This window comes from Besnoitia besnoiti, chromosome I (assembly GCF_002563875.1).
Source record: "Besnoitia besnoiti strain Bb-Ger1 chromosome I, whole genome shotgun sequence".
NCBI classification, from domain to species: Eukaryota; Apicomplexa; class Conoidasida; order Eucoccidiorida; family Sarcocystidae; genus Besnoitia; species Besnoitia besnoiti.
Window position 1 is genome coordinate 6,302,952 of NC_042356.1, and position 17,233 is coordinate 6,320,184.

The 17,233-nt window shown below is 54.1% G+C and overlaps 4 protein-coding genes across 4 annotated transcripts; 2 read left to right on the plus strand and 2 right to left on the minus strand.

The window, feature by feature from the left end:
* Window positions 1–980: 980 nt before the first annotated feature.
* Window positions 981–1,526, plus strand: BESB_008950 (uncharacterized protein; the record flags this gene model as incomplete). The annotated part of the gene is made up of 1 exon (XM_029359649.1): window positions 981–1,526. One exon carries the CDS (start codon window positions 981–983, stop codon window positions 1,524–1,526), a length of 546 nt encoding a protein of 181 aa, XP_029222562.1.
* Window positions 1,527–3,769: 2,243 nt separating this feature from the next.
* BESB_008960 (uncharacterized protein) lies at window positions 3,770–7,949 on the minus strand (the record flags this gene model as incomplete). The annotated part of the gene is made up of 2 exons (XM_029359650.1): window positions 3,770–6,840; window positions 7,274–7,949. The coding sequence occupies 2 exons, from the start codon at window positions 7,947–7,949 to the stop codon at window positions 3,770–3,772; spliced, it is 3,747 nt and encodes a 1,248-aa protein (XP_029222563.1).
* A 1,758-nt stretch (window positions 7,950–9,707) lies between these two features.
* Window positions 9,708–11,262, plus strand: BESB_008970 (histone acetyltransferase subunit nua4 protein; the record flags this gene model as incomplete). The annotated part of the gene is made up of 3 exons (XM_029359651.1): window positions 9,708–9,981; window positions 10,557–10,676; window positions 10,925–11,262. 3 exons carry the CDS (start codon window positions 9,708–9,710, stop codon window positions 11,260–11,262), a joined length of 732 nt encoding a protein of 243 aa, XP_029222564.1.
* Window positions 11,263–13,874: 2,612 nt separating this feature from the next.
* Window positions 13,875–16,419, minus strand: BESB_008980 (phospholipase, patatin family protein; the record flags this gene model as incomplete). The annotated part of the gene is made up of 2 exons (XM_029359652.1): window positions 13,875–14,860; window positions 15,249–16,419. The coding sequence occupies 2 exons, from the start codon at window positions 16,417–16,419 to the stop codon at window positions 13,875–13,877; spliced, it is 2,157 nt and encodes a 718-aa protein (XP_029222565.1).
* Window positions 16,420–17,233: the final 814 nt, after the last annotated feature.

Below are 17,233 nucleotides of genomic sequence, written 5' to 3' on the forward strand. Positions count from 1 at the left end.
TCGGTTATGTGGATCTAATGGCATGGTGCTACTCGGCGTTTGCAGTTACCCTCCAAATATCCGCCACCACATTGGTAGCTATTCCCTTGGCGTCGAATTCATTGACGAGCGAATGCCATTCGCTGGCGGTGGCATGTCCAGCTACTGGGGAGTCGTAATTTGGAGGTGCAGGGTCGTATTTTCCTCATGCGTTCCCACTTTGTCTACACTCACGCAGCCCTCTTCAGTGGACGTGTATGAGCGCATCTATATATTCCCGGTGGCCCTCGGCACTCAAATCACGCGGTACGATTGACGAAGAGTAATTACTGTGGAACTGTCCCCCTGTGAGTTTTCAGTCGCTACTACTTCGTGGCAAACTTCGTCCCTTCGTGCCGTGGCTCATCCGGGTAGCTTCCTTTCTCTTCGTGCGCAGACATTCCACACTCTCTGCATTGTTTTCGGGGAATATAGTCTTTGAGCCATTTCTTTCACAGTTTAACGAAGCCAACTAGACGACTTCAGAGCCGAATTTGGGCGTGGCGGGGAGCGTAGGCGTAAACCGTTGAGCCTTTCCCCCGTGTCTGGCCCAAGCTGGCGAATAGAACCAGCGTCCGCGTGTTGCAGGCTCTTTTTCAGATCACCCGGCTCAAAGACGGACCACTGAGCGAAATCTCTGCTTCCCTGCTAGTCGACCCACGATATTTCCGGCTCTTTCCCCTTAGCGTGACCATTCTATTGTAGAACAACAGAGCGAGCGTCGTTCCCCTCTTCTGTTCGCACTTTGCAAAGGCGGAACGAGTTTTGTAGGGACCCTACGGCGCTCGTTTCCGTGTACTCCGGTGGCGGCAATCGGGATTATTATGCATGAACACATCGGCCGCTAGACCACCAGTAGGTAACCCAGGAAGGTACTGCCGAGTACATCCGCTTCATGTTCGGTTGGTCCCAACGCCAGCTATTCATCTTTGTCGAAGACCTTGTCTCTTTTTGTCTCCAATATGAGCACTTTGCCGCACCATGGCGCCGCGGGATCTTCCACGTTGCCCCCTCTCTTTTATTCGGACGGGCAGCATACGTACGTCTGCGTCCAGGGGCCCAACGGTCCGGAATATATTCAGAGGCGGGAGGACCCTGCAGCAGCGATGTACACCCCCACTGGGTTCTGCGGAGGTCATGAGATGCCGCCGATCCACCTTGAAGGGGCTGTGGGCGGGCTGTTGAGTCCGCAGACTACGGCATGCTCCACCAGTTGCGGAGGCGACTTTGCGCCGGCTTCCGATAGCATCGAACCGTCAGGAAACGCAGTTGCCCTTTCCAACCCAGGCAAGAGAAGGCTCGAGGGTGGCGCTGGATGCAATGGTTCAAGGCCGTGCCATTCTGAGGAGCACGGCACCTGCGAGAGGGCGCTCAAGCATAGCCGATCATTCGGGCTGACTCATGTCATGTCTTTTTCTTCGGTAAGCCTGCGGTGTGCCTCTGCAGAGTCTGTTGAGTGTTGTGACAACGGAGGCGCTGCACTTGGTACAGGGCCAAGTTGCCATTAATTCCATACTCGCATCGAATATGCCGTCACGCATTTACCCTTCCCATACACAGGAACACAAGTATGTATTCGTGGCCATACTGACCAGGGTTTGCCATGCGGCTGAGAATTCGCCGCATACGCATCCCGTTCCGCGCCCACGTCCATGTACAAGGTGCTGTCACGCGTGGTGGAAGCGAAGAAGTGTGCAGCTGTGTCGGTCTTTGCTGTGGTCGTTCATCGCGTGAAAGAGGATCGTCTTCTAACATTCACCCATGCACAGCAACATTCTGTTCTCTAGCGTTGAATGCGTTTTCTCTGCAGGGATAATCGAAGAATGTAGAATAATTACGGCCCGCTGAGTTCTTTTTTCCGGGGCGCGCGGTGGAGAGCTTTCGGAGGTTACACGTGACGTTCCATTCCGATCCTCTGGCTTGGCTGTCTCACGTTCGATTGTCAATCAGCCGGCGGCGGCATGCCCTTTCGGTTCTCTTGGCTTTGACACATTACAGATCCCGTCGTGTTACCATAGTTATTTCGCATGCCGCCGGCGGTAGCTGAGAGTGTTCGACTTCTGGCCTTGATATCAGTTGATACTCCACTCATTCAGGGAGGAGTGAAACATTGCTTTTGAAACGGAGCAACTCAATACGTTTGTGGTGGGGCTCACGATGCATGAATAGTGCATCTATCCTTGAGGGAACCAGGTGTTGTCGCGTAACAGACGCTGACCGCAACGCACACACGCTGGCGAGAAGGCTCTTCCCTTGGCCAGCGACGCAATGTAATGAAGCCAGCATTATCTGCGTATTTCGGAATCCTGTAAGTATTGGCGTCTTGCACACCTCGCCAGTCCCCGGATGACTGTGACCGCTGATCCGTGCATCTGTACTATTCGTGGATTCTCTTTTGCAATGCACGACGATTTCCCTGTGTTGAGAACATCGAACGTACGGGCAGGCTATCGGCCGGTTATGTGCGCGTGAGGGGGCAATCCGTTGTTCGGCTACGTTGCAGAGATGTCGCTGGATTGAATAGTGTTGCGCAACGGGCAGAACGAACTCGCTATCAATGAAGGTATTCGACTCACCAGTCACATCGCTGGGGAAGGCCTCCATAGAGAAGGAAAACAGCTGAAATGCCATTGCTATGTGCGCTCATAACTCTTTGAGACTGCAAAGTCGTTAGCCCATACTGGAGAACGCCGAATCAATTCCAGGCATCTGAAGGCATTCAATAAGCGAACGATTACTATGCGAGCTGCTAAGGAGTTGCCCTTCATGAAGGAAGCCGAGTCGGCTGCGAGACGGAGAACACGCATGGCTTGAGAGCAGCGTAGAGTGACGAAGGACACGCGTGATGTTGCCGATGAAGTGAAGCATCACCGCACGCGTCCAATGTGTCTACTCAGTAGTGAAAAAAAAGTAGTTCTGCTGGGCTGTAGTTCCTTCTGCTGTTTCGTGAGTAAAAGCCGTTCACTTGGTGAGGTGCTTCGTTACGGGAATAATATTGCTCTTGTGGCTTCTCCAGCAAACGCTTGGCAGCAGTTTTGATGCCCTTACCATTTTAGCGGCATGGGAACCGTCTGAGAGGCTTGGTAAAAGTACCCTACATGGCAACAGAAGGTAGGATCGAGTCACTCTTCTAATAGCATCCATGCCATGAGGACAGCGCCGAGGGATATTCTTTAAGGGGGATAACGCATAGAAATGATGCGCCTTTCATTTCCGCTCGTACACAGAAGCGTGCTATGAATACATGCGGAACTGGCGCTGACCCAATATAAGAGACCTTGAGTGTCGGCGTGCAGCCTGGAGGCAAGCAAGGTTGATGCAGCCCGATCCCCGTGTGAGATGGACAACACGTGACGTCAATCACAGATGGTAGCAGAAGCGAGGGCAGGTTCCGTGAAAGCAAATGTGCTGCCTTACTCTTCACACGTTGCGACAGCCAGCAAAAGCGATGCGTCTTACGAGTCACTACTGAAGCAATATGTGGGAATATGCGGCAGTGTTTATTAACGCGACGACAATTCGCCTTCAAGTGTGTATGTGCAGTGACTCATCAAGTATTTAGCAGCTACCAATAGCACTATCATTGAACTGGACGATTTTGACGAAGTAACAACAAGAGGTCCTCTGTGAAAGACGGGGTATCCCCAGCCCCATCATGCCTATCATGGAAAATCCACGTTTACATACACGGATTTACAATTGAATATCACGTGGAAACATAGGCCATTCCAGGACATTCACTCTTGCAAATTCAGATGCTCATCTTTCCAGGCGCACTTGGCTGCCACGGTTGCAGCTGTGGCACCACGTCTTCGTCTGGAGTCGCCCATATGGGAACTTGTGTGCGTGGCGTGTTAAAGCCAGCATCACCTGCAAGCGCGCGCCCTGCTGACATAGACCCATGTCTCGGCTCGTCACACACACGGCTCTCATGCGGCATGGCGGGGGCAAGCGCCAAATGAGAGCTTGGTTCCTCTCGTCGATCATCGATTCTTTGCCCTGTCCCCCATATCGGCCGGGAACTCCATTTCGAAGCGGAGAAATCGTCCCGCAAATATCCGGAATCGTTCTCACTATGTGGAGAAGGTCCGTCACTGCTCTCTCCTTCCGAGGGTAACGGTGTACCCGGCGAGGACACAATCACTGGAGAAGATGATTGACTTGTCAATGCGGTCCATTCCACACTCCCTCCTCTCACTGAGGACACTGCTGAGGCCATTCCGCTTGCTGGCCTGGCCTCAGGACCGCCTTCGCTGCCGACCGAACGCCGCTCCTCTGCCTCAGAAGCTGAAGAAGCCGAAACACCAGAAGGGATCAGCCTCTGTGAAGGATTCAAAAGTCCTCCATTGGCGGCAGCGGGTGACAAAGACGCGCAACCCCCTGCAGCGTCACAGACAGTCACAGGATGACGGAGTGCCTCCTCCTTACCCATTTCTTTTGTCATTCCAGTGAAACCCGACGCCTCGCGTGATTCGCCAGCCAAACAGCCGCGTGGACACTCACGCGCAGAGCTGTCCCCACTGCCGACTCCCGGTTGACTTAACTTGTAGTCGTTCGGGTAAACAGTGCTGGCTGAAACGGTGTGACGAACCGCGGTCACGTTGTCAGACGCGCCCTTGATGTCCTGCTTTTGTTCGAACGACGCTCGACTCTGACCCTCCACCATGTCGTGCTCTCCCTCAGTTCTCATCGCTGCGCCGTCGATCCTTTTTTCCGCCGAGAGTGCACCGCGAACGGAGTCTGAAGTTAGCATGAGTCCTGCGGGCTCTGCAGCAGTCTTCAGCTCGCGGGCATTGATTGGTTTGCAACTGGCATCACTTGCTTCCCGCCCTTCGTCATCGCTGTTCCCCCAGCTGACATCACTTTCGCTCTCAACACTGCCGCCACCATTTTCTACGTCCCTTCTCTTGAACCGGTCACAGCACTGTAGGTAGAGCGAACCTTGTGCCTGCCGCGACCGTGTCTCTGGGGACGTCTTAAATAAATTAACTCCATTCGCACAAACCGGACCGCCGCAAGCGCTTCGGGGAAATGCAATGGGCCGTTCGCCAGCGCCTTCGGACCGCAACGCAGTTTCAAACGGATAGCCGCAAAAATCACTCTCTGCAGCGAGCTCCCCGTCGTCATATCCATTACTTTCGCCATCCGTCAGGCGTGCCTCGAATACCTGAAAATCTTCCCCGTCACCAGCACGCGAGTTTGCATCGCTCGCACACGCTCCTCTGGATCGAGACGTCTCGGACCACTCCGTCCCTGGAGTGGACGAGGAGGCAACGTAATCGTCAGAAGAAGCGGGTTGTTCTGATGCTGCGAGGCGCCATTGCTCGGCTAATGCCTTATATTCTTGGACATGTTGCCTCAGTTCCATCCGCTTCCGCATGCGCCGTTGATCTTCTTCGTCTACAGGGTACTGCGCTATCTCCTCCGCCTTTCCGATATGACCTTGTTCTTCTGTTTTCTGCAGGCGTGCCGCTCGAACAGCTGCACCATCGCTGCGCGCTTGCACAAGCAAGCGGACCTCTTCCTTCTTTTTTTCTTCTTCCTCAGGGGATCTTGGTTCGTCGGCTCCCAGCTCTTCGAAGAAAATGGACATAAAGTAGGTGTCCGGAAACGACGACAGTACTACGGCGCCGTCCATGCCCGCTTTCGTAACTTCCAAGTAGCCTCCTTCCTTTGTCATGTCTGTATGGAATGCTACGCGGGCGGTACAAACTTTCCGCCCTACCACGCCCATACGTCCTCCTGTTCTACTCCTCCATCCCGCTTCTTCCTGACAATCGCTCGCCGCTTCCTGCTCTCCCACTGGGTCGTCTCCACCTGGGAAACGCCCGAATTGGGGAGTGACGTGTAAAAGCTTTAGCAGAATGTCACCCGACAGCGGAAGTCCTGGAATATCAAACCGGATGCTTCCATCTGATTCCTTGTACACAGGCAGGCGAGACATGAGTTCAGCTGGAACTCGTGCTCCATCACAGACGCTCGCACCATCGCACTGAGCGTAGCCACACGTCTCCTCCTCTACAGCACCCTCACGAGTTGAGTCTACGTATGCTGTAAGTGAAGAAAATATCAATCGTCCTTGATGCCACACTTCAAACACAGGCCTGAAGAGTGCGACTTCTCCTCCTCCCTCCATCTCCAGGGTCTCCTGCGTGCTCTCCGGGAGTGAAGAGGCGTAAGAAATAGGCGCTGCCTCTAAAAATGACGGGAAACCGTTCAGAATGACTCTGCGAAGCTTTTTCGTCTCAAACGAGGGCATCAGTGTTTGTTTGACGCACACCTGCTGGAAAAAACGAAGAAAACGCTTCTGGCTCGGCAGAAGAACCAGCGGATGAGTGGCGTCAACTCCGCAGACATCTTCCAGCGTATGGACGGCAGCCTGTAGACTTCTTGCAATGCCAACCCAGTGGAGATAGGCTGCCAAGAAAGTGATCGAGCGAGAAAAACCTTTGAAACAATGGACAAGGAGCACATTTCCCGAATCGTACTGCAGCCACTTGTGCACGCTAAGCATCACAGATAACATTAGGGACAAAGGAGGATACGGCAAGCCCCCATACTCGGCGTCAATCACTGTCCCTGTGGGAAACAACGTGCGAGGCGTCGACTCACGGGCGCTGCCGTCTTCACAAGACTTGGAGGATCCCGCTGTTTTCAATGATGTAGAGCACCGCATGCGCTGATACTGACGCTCAGACACATTCAAAATCATATACTTGTTGGCATAGTGCCTTTCGAGGTACGCAACAATGAATTCCGTGTTTGGTGACTCGGGATCGGGGTACTGCATAATCCAGATGTTCCGCGTGACCTGATAGATGCCTGGAGGAGGCACACAAAAACGTACACGCATTGATGCTGCATCCCTGCCGCTGCAGTATCAAGAACATGGGCATATGTTTGAGACGCTTTGCATCGTTGCCATCGGGATGAGCCTTCGCGAAGGCAGGTCCTGTTCTTTCCCCCTCCTCCCCCCCTTCCAGCGAGAACATGACGAGCTGCGGTGAAACTCTGACGTTATTTAAACGTACGCTGATTTTTACTCTGAAAATGCTAACACATGCACATCCTGCCATCACAGCACGGATGGTTCCGTCACAGAGCAGCTCGATGGACGTGTGCACCGCGCGCGAGGAAAATGATATAAATGCGTCCTACCCTGCACACGTGGCATCCGCATGTGCCTCAAATATGTTGTCTCCGCAAGGTAATGCAAAAACACTGCTGAGCAGCTGGACGCGGGTGCTGCACGTACCTGGCGGTCTGAAGAGTTGCTGTGAAGATTGTTCAATGGATTCCACCAATGAATGAGCAGCGGCTGCCGCAAAACTGGCAACAAGGGACCCCAGAGATGAGGAGGACCCTCGGCCCGCGTCAACTGACGAAGCAGGAGAGCAAGACGAAGAAGAGGTGTCTGCCGCCCTCGTCAGCCGAGTCGTAGACGAGTTGTCCACATCTCCGGAGCCCTTCATTGAAGCAAACTCGTTTCCGGCGACCACTGAATCTTCAGGCCGCCAGGTACGTGCAGCGTCTGCGTCCAGCTGCTCAGCAGTGATTTTGAGGAAGTGACTCTGGTCATCTGCAGCTGCACTCCCTGTCATGCGCGGCTCCGCACGCGGCTGAAGAGAAGGCATGGGTCTCCGCGAGGGCTTTTCACGTGTGGATGCGGATGAAGTAGCTAACGCATCTGATGCCAGTTGACTGCCTGCAGACTGGCTCTCATTGTCGCTACGCTGGCCTCGCACTTCTGGATAAGGCACCAACAAAGGAGGTGCATTCCCTTCGGACTGCGCGCCATCTGCTTGTGAGGAAATGTGCGGCTGGCACCATGGATGCTGAGATTCACCGCTGCGGCTGGAGTGCCCCGCTGCCTGCAGAATACTCTGATGCGCCGAAGTAGTTAAATTGCGGACAGCAGTGAAAAACTCCATTTCGCCGACCGGAGTGGTTCATGTACAACGCCGCCCTAGTTTTTTGCGTTCCCGAATAAGGGCGAATCCAGACAATAACAGCTACGTCAGCGCTGTTATCAAGTAATGAGCAAGAGGGGACGAATCCTTGGAGCTAGAAAAGCTTCAGAACACTCGACGGCGCATGATCAAGTCGCAAGCTACCACAAAAATGAATGCTGGAGACTGGTTTGAGTGAAATTTGCCGGCAATCCCGGCCGCGTTTGTTGAATTGCATAAATTACCACCAGAAAACACCGACAGGAGCTCCACCGAGCGTGTCTCGCTGCCGTGATCACGGCGCAGACATGCTCAAAAAAGAGTGAGATACTTGTCTGGGTACGGTACGTATCTTGCGCTGACCATCCGCCAAACCATAGTTACAAAGATGTAGTTCACTCAGTCCGAAGAGAGCGGGACAGGGATACGAGTCTATCTGGTCAGAAAAGAAGCTCGATTCCCTTTCTTGAAAATAGCTTTTGCTGCTGCTTTTGCTGCTTGCTTGTCAACACACCAACAGACCCTGAGGCACACACGACGGACAGTCACTCGCTGCGTCCTCAACGAACACGAATGAAGGTACGCATCACCTTACCCCCACATGCACAAGTTCTTTAGCTCGCAGGGCAGGGAAAAGACCCGGAATCTGGTGGACCGCCTAGCGTAAGTTGTGGTGAAAGAGCTACCCAAGCGAAGACAACAGGCGCTAGAGACCGCCGGCTGCATCGTACGTGCCCGCCTGTCTTCGCAGGCCACCGTTGACAGGCAGCCAGGGGCTTAACGGACGAGGTTGAGCAGTCTGCCGACACACCCTCTGAATGAAGAATCCTTACGGAGCGGCGCTCTTGCTGTTTCAGAAGACCTGCCTTGCGGTTTCCCGTGCAAAAAGCGGTTGAGCTGTGCGTGAGTGCGCGCCAAGTTCTTGTCGGCGCAAACTGCTGTCCTGCACGAACTGTGCCTGCTTTGCGTAAAGCGAATGCATGCGCTATCGCAAAGAAACGATTTGTTGACTAGTCTTGGCCCAACTTGGAGGAAAACATGTTGGGGGATACTGAACAACTACTGGCTTTCGTCCTTTTGGGCGCTGCGGGGGTTTTCTTTCAGGGATTGCTTCTCGTGAAGATGCCGCAGTCCTGCGGATAGCTCGGCGTGCAGACAAGGCTCGTTTTCTTTGCTCATACGGCGCTTAGTGTCTGGTTTCTCGCATAATGATACTGAATTGGCTCCGCTCTCAAAACTGCTTATGCTCACGCCTTGCATTCATAACTGCTGGTATGTTTTTCTTTGTTTTTTCGGCTTCCGGGCCTAATTTTGTGTGAGACGTCTTCGGTGCATGTATGTCTGGGGCCCGTATGTATTCTTTGTGCTAGTATGCGTACCTGTGCCGAATCGGGCAAGCGACCGAGGCTCGTGAGGTTCGGCACGTTCTAGGTAATCTTTGTGCGCCGCTTTTCGGTCGTATTCGTCACTGCGCTCACGGGACACTGGGCGCAGGAACGGGTTTTCGGGAGTTTGGGTAAACGTCCCCGCTTTCTGCACGCTCAAAACACGAGAAGAAACAATGCCTTCCTTCATTTTGCCGTTGAGTCCCGTATATCTTTTTTCGTATTTGGACCCTTCCCCATCGTAAGACGCTCGCTCGCTTTCAACCTCGCAGGACGCCGGAGCTACGCTACCGAGGCGGGTCACACTGCATGCCGTCCGTTCTTCACCCAAAGTTTTCCGTAACTGCACAACAGGATGCCCGCTTTCGAGGCTACACCCGCGCCGGCTCCGGGGGGGGGGGACCGAGAGAAAGGATCGGGGCGGAGACTGGGTCATTCATCGCGGGAAAAGATGCCGCGGCAGCAGTCGCAGCATAAACTCCCTATATTGAACGAGATGCTTTCTCTACAGGAGAAGCTGGAGAGCGATATTCAACATATAGAGGCGAGGATCTACGAGATGGAAGGGGATTACTTGACAGCAACAGCGGACGTCGGGAATATGATCAAAGGCTGGGAAGGTTACATCTGTAAGTCAAGCACGCGCTCAACACAGGCCGCCACAGCGGTGTACTCGATCGTCGTTCCTACGGGAACATCCGACGGCGATTTCAACAGTTTTCCGTGCGCAGTGTCCTCTCCGCGGATTTGCAGACGGCTTCAGCGTCACCTCAGATGTTGGAGCTGCACCTGCATCGTCCAGTGCTGGCCACAGCGCTAGCAGTGGTCTCCTTTTCCGAGACGCGATGAGTGTCTTACCGCTTCTAGGCCGACCTTGGCTTCACGCCATCCGCCGCTACAACTTTACACATTTTATTGCCGGTGTCTTCTTTGACAGAAGACGTGTTCACCAGATCTCTGACGTGTTTTCCGCACCGCACAGACTTCCGAACTCTATGGACCCGTGCTCACAGCAGGTCGATGCGCAACGTCCTGGTGTCTGTTCTTCGTATCGCCGCCTAGAGCAGAGTGTATGTGTGTGTGCAGATGCACGGAAGCTCTATGCAGAGCTAGGACTGAGTCCGGCAGCCATGAGACACAGGTCGACTGTGGAAGTGTTGTTTGCTGAGCCATCGTTCGTTGCTGGCTTGCCCTTCCTTTTCAGCTTCAAGCACAAAGGCTCGCCGCCCCCCTGGCAAACTATCGACTCCGTCTGGAGCCCAGGATCGGCTTTTCTCTCTCACAAGCTGTACCAGCCGTGTATGGCGCGAGTTCGGACCGTGGAGTAAGTAGCTTCGTCTTTCTTGTGCACGGCGGCAGCGAGTGTCGCAGTTCTTCGTCTGCTCGCATGGCGTGGTCGGCTTTCGAGCAGTTGGCTTTCGCAGGACGCCTTTTGGCGTTGCACGCATTTTTTAGTTTTGGATGGGGCGCGGGGCGTCGCGTGGTTGGACGAAGTGTGAGCCGTGGCTCATGGCTGTTGTGGCTCTTGCAGGCGGGGTTCGGGTCCATGTTTGTGCGTGTGTGTGTCTGCAGCGGACGACGATCCCTCCGCTGCGGCGTCTTCTGCTGGCAACGGGAAGTCTCCTTGGCAGGCGTCGGGTGCGCCGTTGCAAGGCACCGGCGTGTCTAGCCGCCAGGCGGGTTGTGCGTCCGCGTCGGCCCGCACGGCGAAACGCACCCAGAGCAGAAACACGCATGGCCATGGGTTCAAATCCGGCGAGCGCGGCAGCAAAGCGGCGGGCTCCGCTCCAGATCCACACGGGAAAGCGGCTGCAGGCAGCGGGCACCGAGAACCCGTCGACGGAAGTCAAGCCCCTGACGCGAACGGCGCGTTTTCTGAGGACACACAAAGCAGAGCTGGTGCGCCGTAGCAGTCGAGGGCTGACGCCTGCAAACGCCTGCAGTGTTTCCCGACGCCGAAGTGCGGCACTGCCCTTTCATATACAGACACTGCACGTGTAAACTCTTGCTCGGTAATGGCGAGAGCATGTCACCAGGGACACAGCACCACGCGATTCAAGCGGTCTGCCGAGCCTCTCTCTTCAGCCGCGAGATTTCTGTGTGGGCCTCGCAGAAGCAGAACGGTGGAGATGGAACTTGCGTCGGTTCTGTGATGCGTCCTGCGCCTTCCTTTTTTCGTGAGCGCTCTCTCGGATGCCTGATTTTTGATGAAGCAGTGGAGGCTTCAGCCTCACTAGGATCCTGTGAACACTCACCACCTTCACACGTCCTTACCGCCGTCGACGTGCGCGCCTTGCTCGAAGGATCAGCTTGCTTCCGTGGGAACATATGCAGGTCTGCATCGTTCGCTCTCCTTCAGACAAATTCTCAGCGTGGAGAGGTTCCGGGTCCGTTTTCATGAGCTTTTAAATACATTTTCGAAGACCGTCCCCGGGTCACCACCATCCTGAATGAGCATCTTTTCGGACGCCTTTGCACATATATGTGTGTGTGTGTGCGGCACTCTCCGTCATGTGCACTGCACACGACCGCCACGAGTCACCGGCTGCGCTCTCAGAGGAAAACAGACTCAATTTCCAACCGATGTAGCCTGTGTTTAAACGCACGTGTACGCGTGTCCTCATCCATGCTTAGGCACTAGTACCCACGTCTACCCATCAATCTCTCCATATATATATATATATATATATATATATATATATATATATATATATATATATATATATATACGTCTATCTGTCTATCTATATCTGTGCATACATATGTGTGCACATGTAGCTGAGCCCCAGTCCCAGTGCCTCGAGCCTACACGACCACGCTGAGCCCTCTCACACAACACAGTTGTGGCAGCGAGAATAGATCGAACAGAAACACGCTTTCTGAAGCACTGCGCCGCGTCGGCCACGGCAGCAGTTCGGAAGTGCATCTGCGTGTGAAGGTGTGGCACAAGACGCCCGCACAAGCGCCGTTTTATTGTTACCATCGCGAAGCGCGGAAGTCACCGCTGTTTCAGTCCACACTCAGCCTTACGTGTATACGTCTATACATACATACCTATATACGTACTCCCAGTCGATTTAGCGAGCGGAAAACACGTCTTCACCTTCACGTCCGCTACGCGTGAGATACAAGCTTCCAAGTGAATAGCGATACCGACCGGCAGCGCACGCGTGGTCCACAGAACGCTTTTTTTACGAACTCGGGGCGGTTAGTGCATGCAAGCTGCACTCAATCTTAGAGGCCTGTATTAAGTGCACACGAATACTTCAACTTCCCTCTCCGCGTTACATGCGGCACCACTCCACAGAGGAAGACAACTAATGGCTGAAAGCACGTATGCCAGAGCCGTCCGTTGGAGACAGCGTGAAAGTATCTGCCTGTGCATTCTATGCTGCAACTTCACTGCGTGATAGCATCTTTTTTAACTCACCAGACACAAGTGAAAGGACGTAGGAGGTCAACGATTCACCGTGTCTCTTTAGGGGAGACTTGTGGGCACGGGAGCTGTTTGCTGAGGCTGGATTACACTCTGGGGGACTCCGACGTCATTAATGACCGGTCACTTAATCGTTCATCAAGGGAAATGCTCATCGTTCTGGAGGCAGAAAGCGCCGCCTCCCGTATAGCCACGTTCAATACGCTATCGTTATCGAGCGTGGTTATATGGTCTGCGATCCAGAACTGTGTAAATCAGATCGAAGAAACAAAAGCACTGTAGTTCCTAGAATACTGAGGATGATTCCGGTTATTAGGTTATGTATATGTACTGCGTAGACTTCCGACAACCTGGCTTCTGAGCGCATCTGTAATGTATGAGCAAGGTACAAGCGGTGGTATACGCATACACGTAGGGAGAAAATGGCAAGATTGGTTAAGTTCGCGAGCGCACGTGTGTATGAGTGAGAATGCTTGTATAGGGGTTTATATCGAGTCGAGAACGCTCCCTGCCGCAGGGAAAAGGTATATGCACGCATACACGCAACGTACCACAGAAAAAAAATATTCTCCACGGACACGCCGTAAAAGGACGGCGCCTGCACATGCCCTGGGCGCACATTGCCTAGTGCATCCGCATCGCAGCCTGACGCTTCACAACAGGAGACGACAGAAAGAAACCACCTGCCGACTCGGCCTGGTTATATAACAGATTATCAAGAGTAAGATATCAAACAGTGACACGGACGCCTTCCACGCTTGGAGGCTGACCCGGGCGTTCCAACCTGGTCGACCCCAGAAGTCCCCTCTTCTGCATTGAACAGCGAACAGAGCAAAGCCAGGTCATGTCGGCAAGCGTATCCGCTGACACAGAAAAGCCGCAACGATTCAAATGTATCTATCAAAAAGGCCATGTGCCCACATCTATATATATTTCTGGACATACACTCTTTCGCCACGCATATATGCATGTGCACGCCTCCCTCATGCAGTTGCCACGCTGCTACTGTAGGGAATCGTCTCCTAGAGTTCACCGCAATTCAAAGAGCACCGAATGAGCTAAAGTGCCCAGACTTCCACCTGTTTTTCAAGCCTCTTCGGCCGTTTTCTCCTCTTGCGAGATAGAAAACGTCTGACCCTGCCATCCGGCAACACGTCCATGTTCGAGAAGCGCGTGAATGCTGCGCAGATCCATGAGATCATGTGCGAGCTCGTACGTTTCCTCGGGTGCTAAAACATGGCGGATGGTGAGATCCGGGAACTTCATCTTGAGGGTGTTTATGTTTTCCAGCGGGACGCCAGTGTTCTCGAACATCGAGTCCTCGCCATCCTCCTCGCTGGGCGCCAGCGTCCCTTCGTCATTGGGTTTGTCCGCCTCAACGGACAGAACAAAGTCAAAGACGATGCCTTTGCCGCGGGCGATCTCCTCATCTGAGAAGGGATTCTTTTCACTTTTTCTTATTTTCTCTTGGCAGGCGCTAACGCCAGGAAGCATGTTCAAAAAGGACGTAACCGCCCCGTCAACCAAGGCTTCCAGTTTCCCTTGCGCGTTCTTGTAGGGAACCGGGGGAAATGTCTCTGGGGTCGCCGACGTGGCTTGCATCGCGAGGGCGAGAGACGATGCTGCATCAGCGGACTCGGGGGAGTCCGATTTGCACTTCATCCCCTCGACGCCATCATCTTGGGTTTTGCATTCGTTGGTAACCCACTGAGAAGGAAGCAAGGTCCACGTCCGCTCGCCACCCCCGAGCTTCGCGGCGGTTACAACGGCGCTTCGCTGTCCTCGGTTCGTGGCATCGGCAGAAGTTGCGTTCCGTTGGTTCTCCGTCAAACTGGACAGCTGGGACTTGAGGGTCGCCAGGAACCGCGAGGTATCACAGGGGTGTGGAGGAGGGAGATTCAGCATCTTCTTCACGTTCTTTGAGTACTTGTGAACCTGCTCGATCCATTTCATAGTCGCACGAATATCCATCAAATCCTTCATGCCGTTCTCACACTTCATGACGTCATCCTCCTTCAAGTTTTGCCAAAATCCCCAAAGGCTGCGGCCAAAATCCAGCTCGCCGTTTTGGCCTGAAGGAAAACAGACACGCAGTAAATACTATTTCGAGACCATCCCTCAGTCGTGCGCCAACTTCCAGGATATCGGTATGGATGCGTACGTGCGCCGAACCAAGTACATGGCCACACCGAAGAAACCGTGCACGCAAGAGGGTGCTCCCCTTCTACACCCGCCTGTAGGCGTACGAAAACAGACAAATATATAAAGATATATATATATATATATACGTCGACCACGACACTCGCGACATCCCCTGCTCTTGGCATATCTCCTCTGGACTGATTACCCCTAACCTCGGTAATCCTGGTGTCTCGCGAATCGTCACACTTATTCTGACAGGGCTCGCCTCGGATTGGAGGCGGCTGGCGAGCTTTGCGGCGGCCGCCGGCGCTCTCTTACCTGGTTTGAATGGCAGGCCAAACACAGCATGCACGCCTCCCATGCCCACGCCAGCCAGCACATCCCATTTGAGCTCGAGACTGTGTGCCTTGTACTGCTCTGCCAACCCGACAATGGCGCCTGCATGGAAGGCAGCCTTCGCGCCGCCGCCCGAGAGGACCAGGACGTGACAGACGCCGGTGTCTTGATACTTGCCGGAGAACGGGTCTACGGAAGGTGCATCCTCTTCCGAGCGAGTGGCGGCATCTTGGGTTTCGCGTTTTTTCACGAGGTCCTTTACTTTGGACAGGATGATCTCTTCGGGGCCTTCCGTTCGTGTCGGCGGCGCTTCGGCACCTGCGGCATCAGATGCTTCGCTGCGTTCAGGCTCTTCCTCGTTGTTCGCCTCTGCAGGAGCTTGCCTGGGGGGGTTCACGAAGATCTGCGGATCAATCTTCGGTCTTTCAATCTCTTTTGTTTCCATGTACGGGTCTTGCATGAACTCATCCATGAGGCCGTTGAGGCCCGTATTATTCTTGGAAATCATGGAAAGCATTTGTTGCAAAAAGTCTGCAGACACTTGGTTACTACGCGAGCTCTGCTGGCTGGCAGCCCGCCTGAACAGTTCCGCGAGGTCGTCAGTTTCGTCGCTGCCAGTCTTGCCTATCGAGCCGAGACCAGGAAGCAAATTCGCTAGACTTCCGAGTGCCCCGTTCGCGCCTGCGTGGCCTGAAGCATTTTTCAAGCCTTCAAGGATTCCAGAAAGACTATCCGAGCCGTTCACGCCCGACGGTGTGCCATCTTCTTCGTCGGGATTCTTGAAGCTATTTATGAGGCCGGAGAGTCCCTCCAGACCACTCATGCCCGAAAGAAGCCCAGCAGCGTCACCCAAACCTCCAGCTCCGCCCAGACCCCCTGCTCCTCCGAGGGAGCCGAGAAGAGATGAAAAGTCGAAATCGTCCTCGTCGCCTTCATCTGCGTCGTCCTCGTCGCCTGCGTCTGCGTCGTCCTCGTCGCCTTCGTCCGCGTCGTCGGTGGCGCCTTCGGCATCATCTCCTCCATCCACCGTAGCCTGCGACACGGAGGCAGCCCCAGCATCCTCCGAGACTTCCGCCGCACTTAGGTCAATTGCGAGAAGGAAAACAAAAAAAAGAAGACACAGCACAAGAGCTCGCAACCGAGACTCCGTCATGGTGTGTTGAAAGTTTGCGAATCGAATAGAAAAAGGCTACCGCACAATAAAAAAACTGTCCGCCTCCGATAACAAAATAGGAGCTTCCGGTGACAAGGGCTTCTGCGGGGAAACGGAGATCAGTGCAACGGCAATGCTACCCGCCTGGAAGGCAGAAGAGACGGCCGCACCAGAGTCACTGGCGAGATGGAGTACTTGTGTATCGTAGACAGCAGGCAAGACGGAAGGGAAACGCCGTGCGTGAGAAAGACTCGGGTCTTCACCTGTAAATACGGCAGCAAGACATGCCAACCACGGCGCAAAAAAGTGGAGTGTCGCACTCCGGTTGCGTGTCTTGTTGTGCGGGTGTTGGGGAGGAAGACGGCAGTATCACGGTAGTTACGAAAGTCATGGACAAACGTGGTCCGAGACTGACGCGGACGCGTTTAAATGCTATCTTGGTGTAGGAAAAAAAGCCAGAAGTCCCGCTCGAGGAAAGACAGAGTTGAATTGGAAACGGTGCGCATTTGCGTACACCGATGTACCGGAGGGCGTCTCGTAGGAAGGTGCCTTTCTTACGAGGCTAAGTTACACGATAGTGGGGAGAGTGACACCAGTACACTTCGGCACCGCAGGAAAAAGACATGCTGAATAATTTCCCATTTCCAGGGTACTCGTACGCTGCCTCGAGGCGGTTGCTTCCACGTCCCGCCCACTCCCATGCAGCCCTCTCCTCCTTTCGATCGCTCGGCTCCCAGTCACCCTGCGCTGCGCCGGCTGACTGGGCAAGCGGAGGTCCTACTCCTTGGCCTCGGCGCCGGCGAAAAGGAAGCCC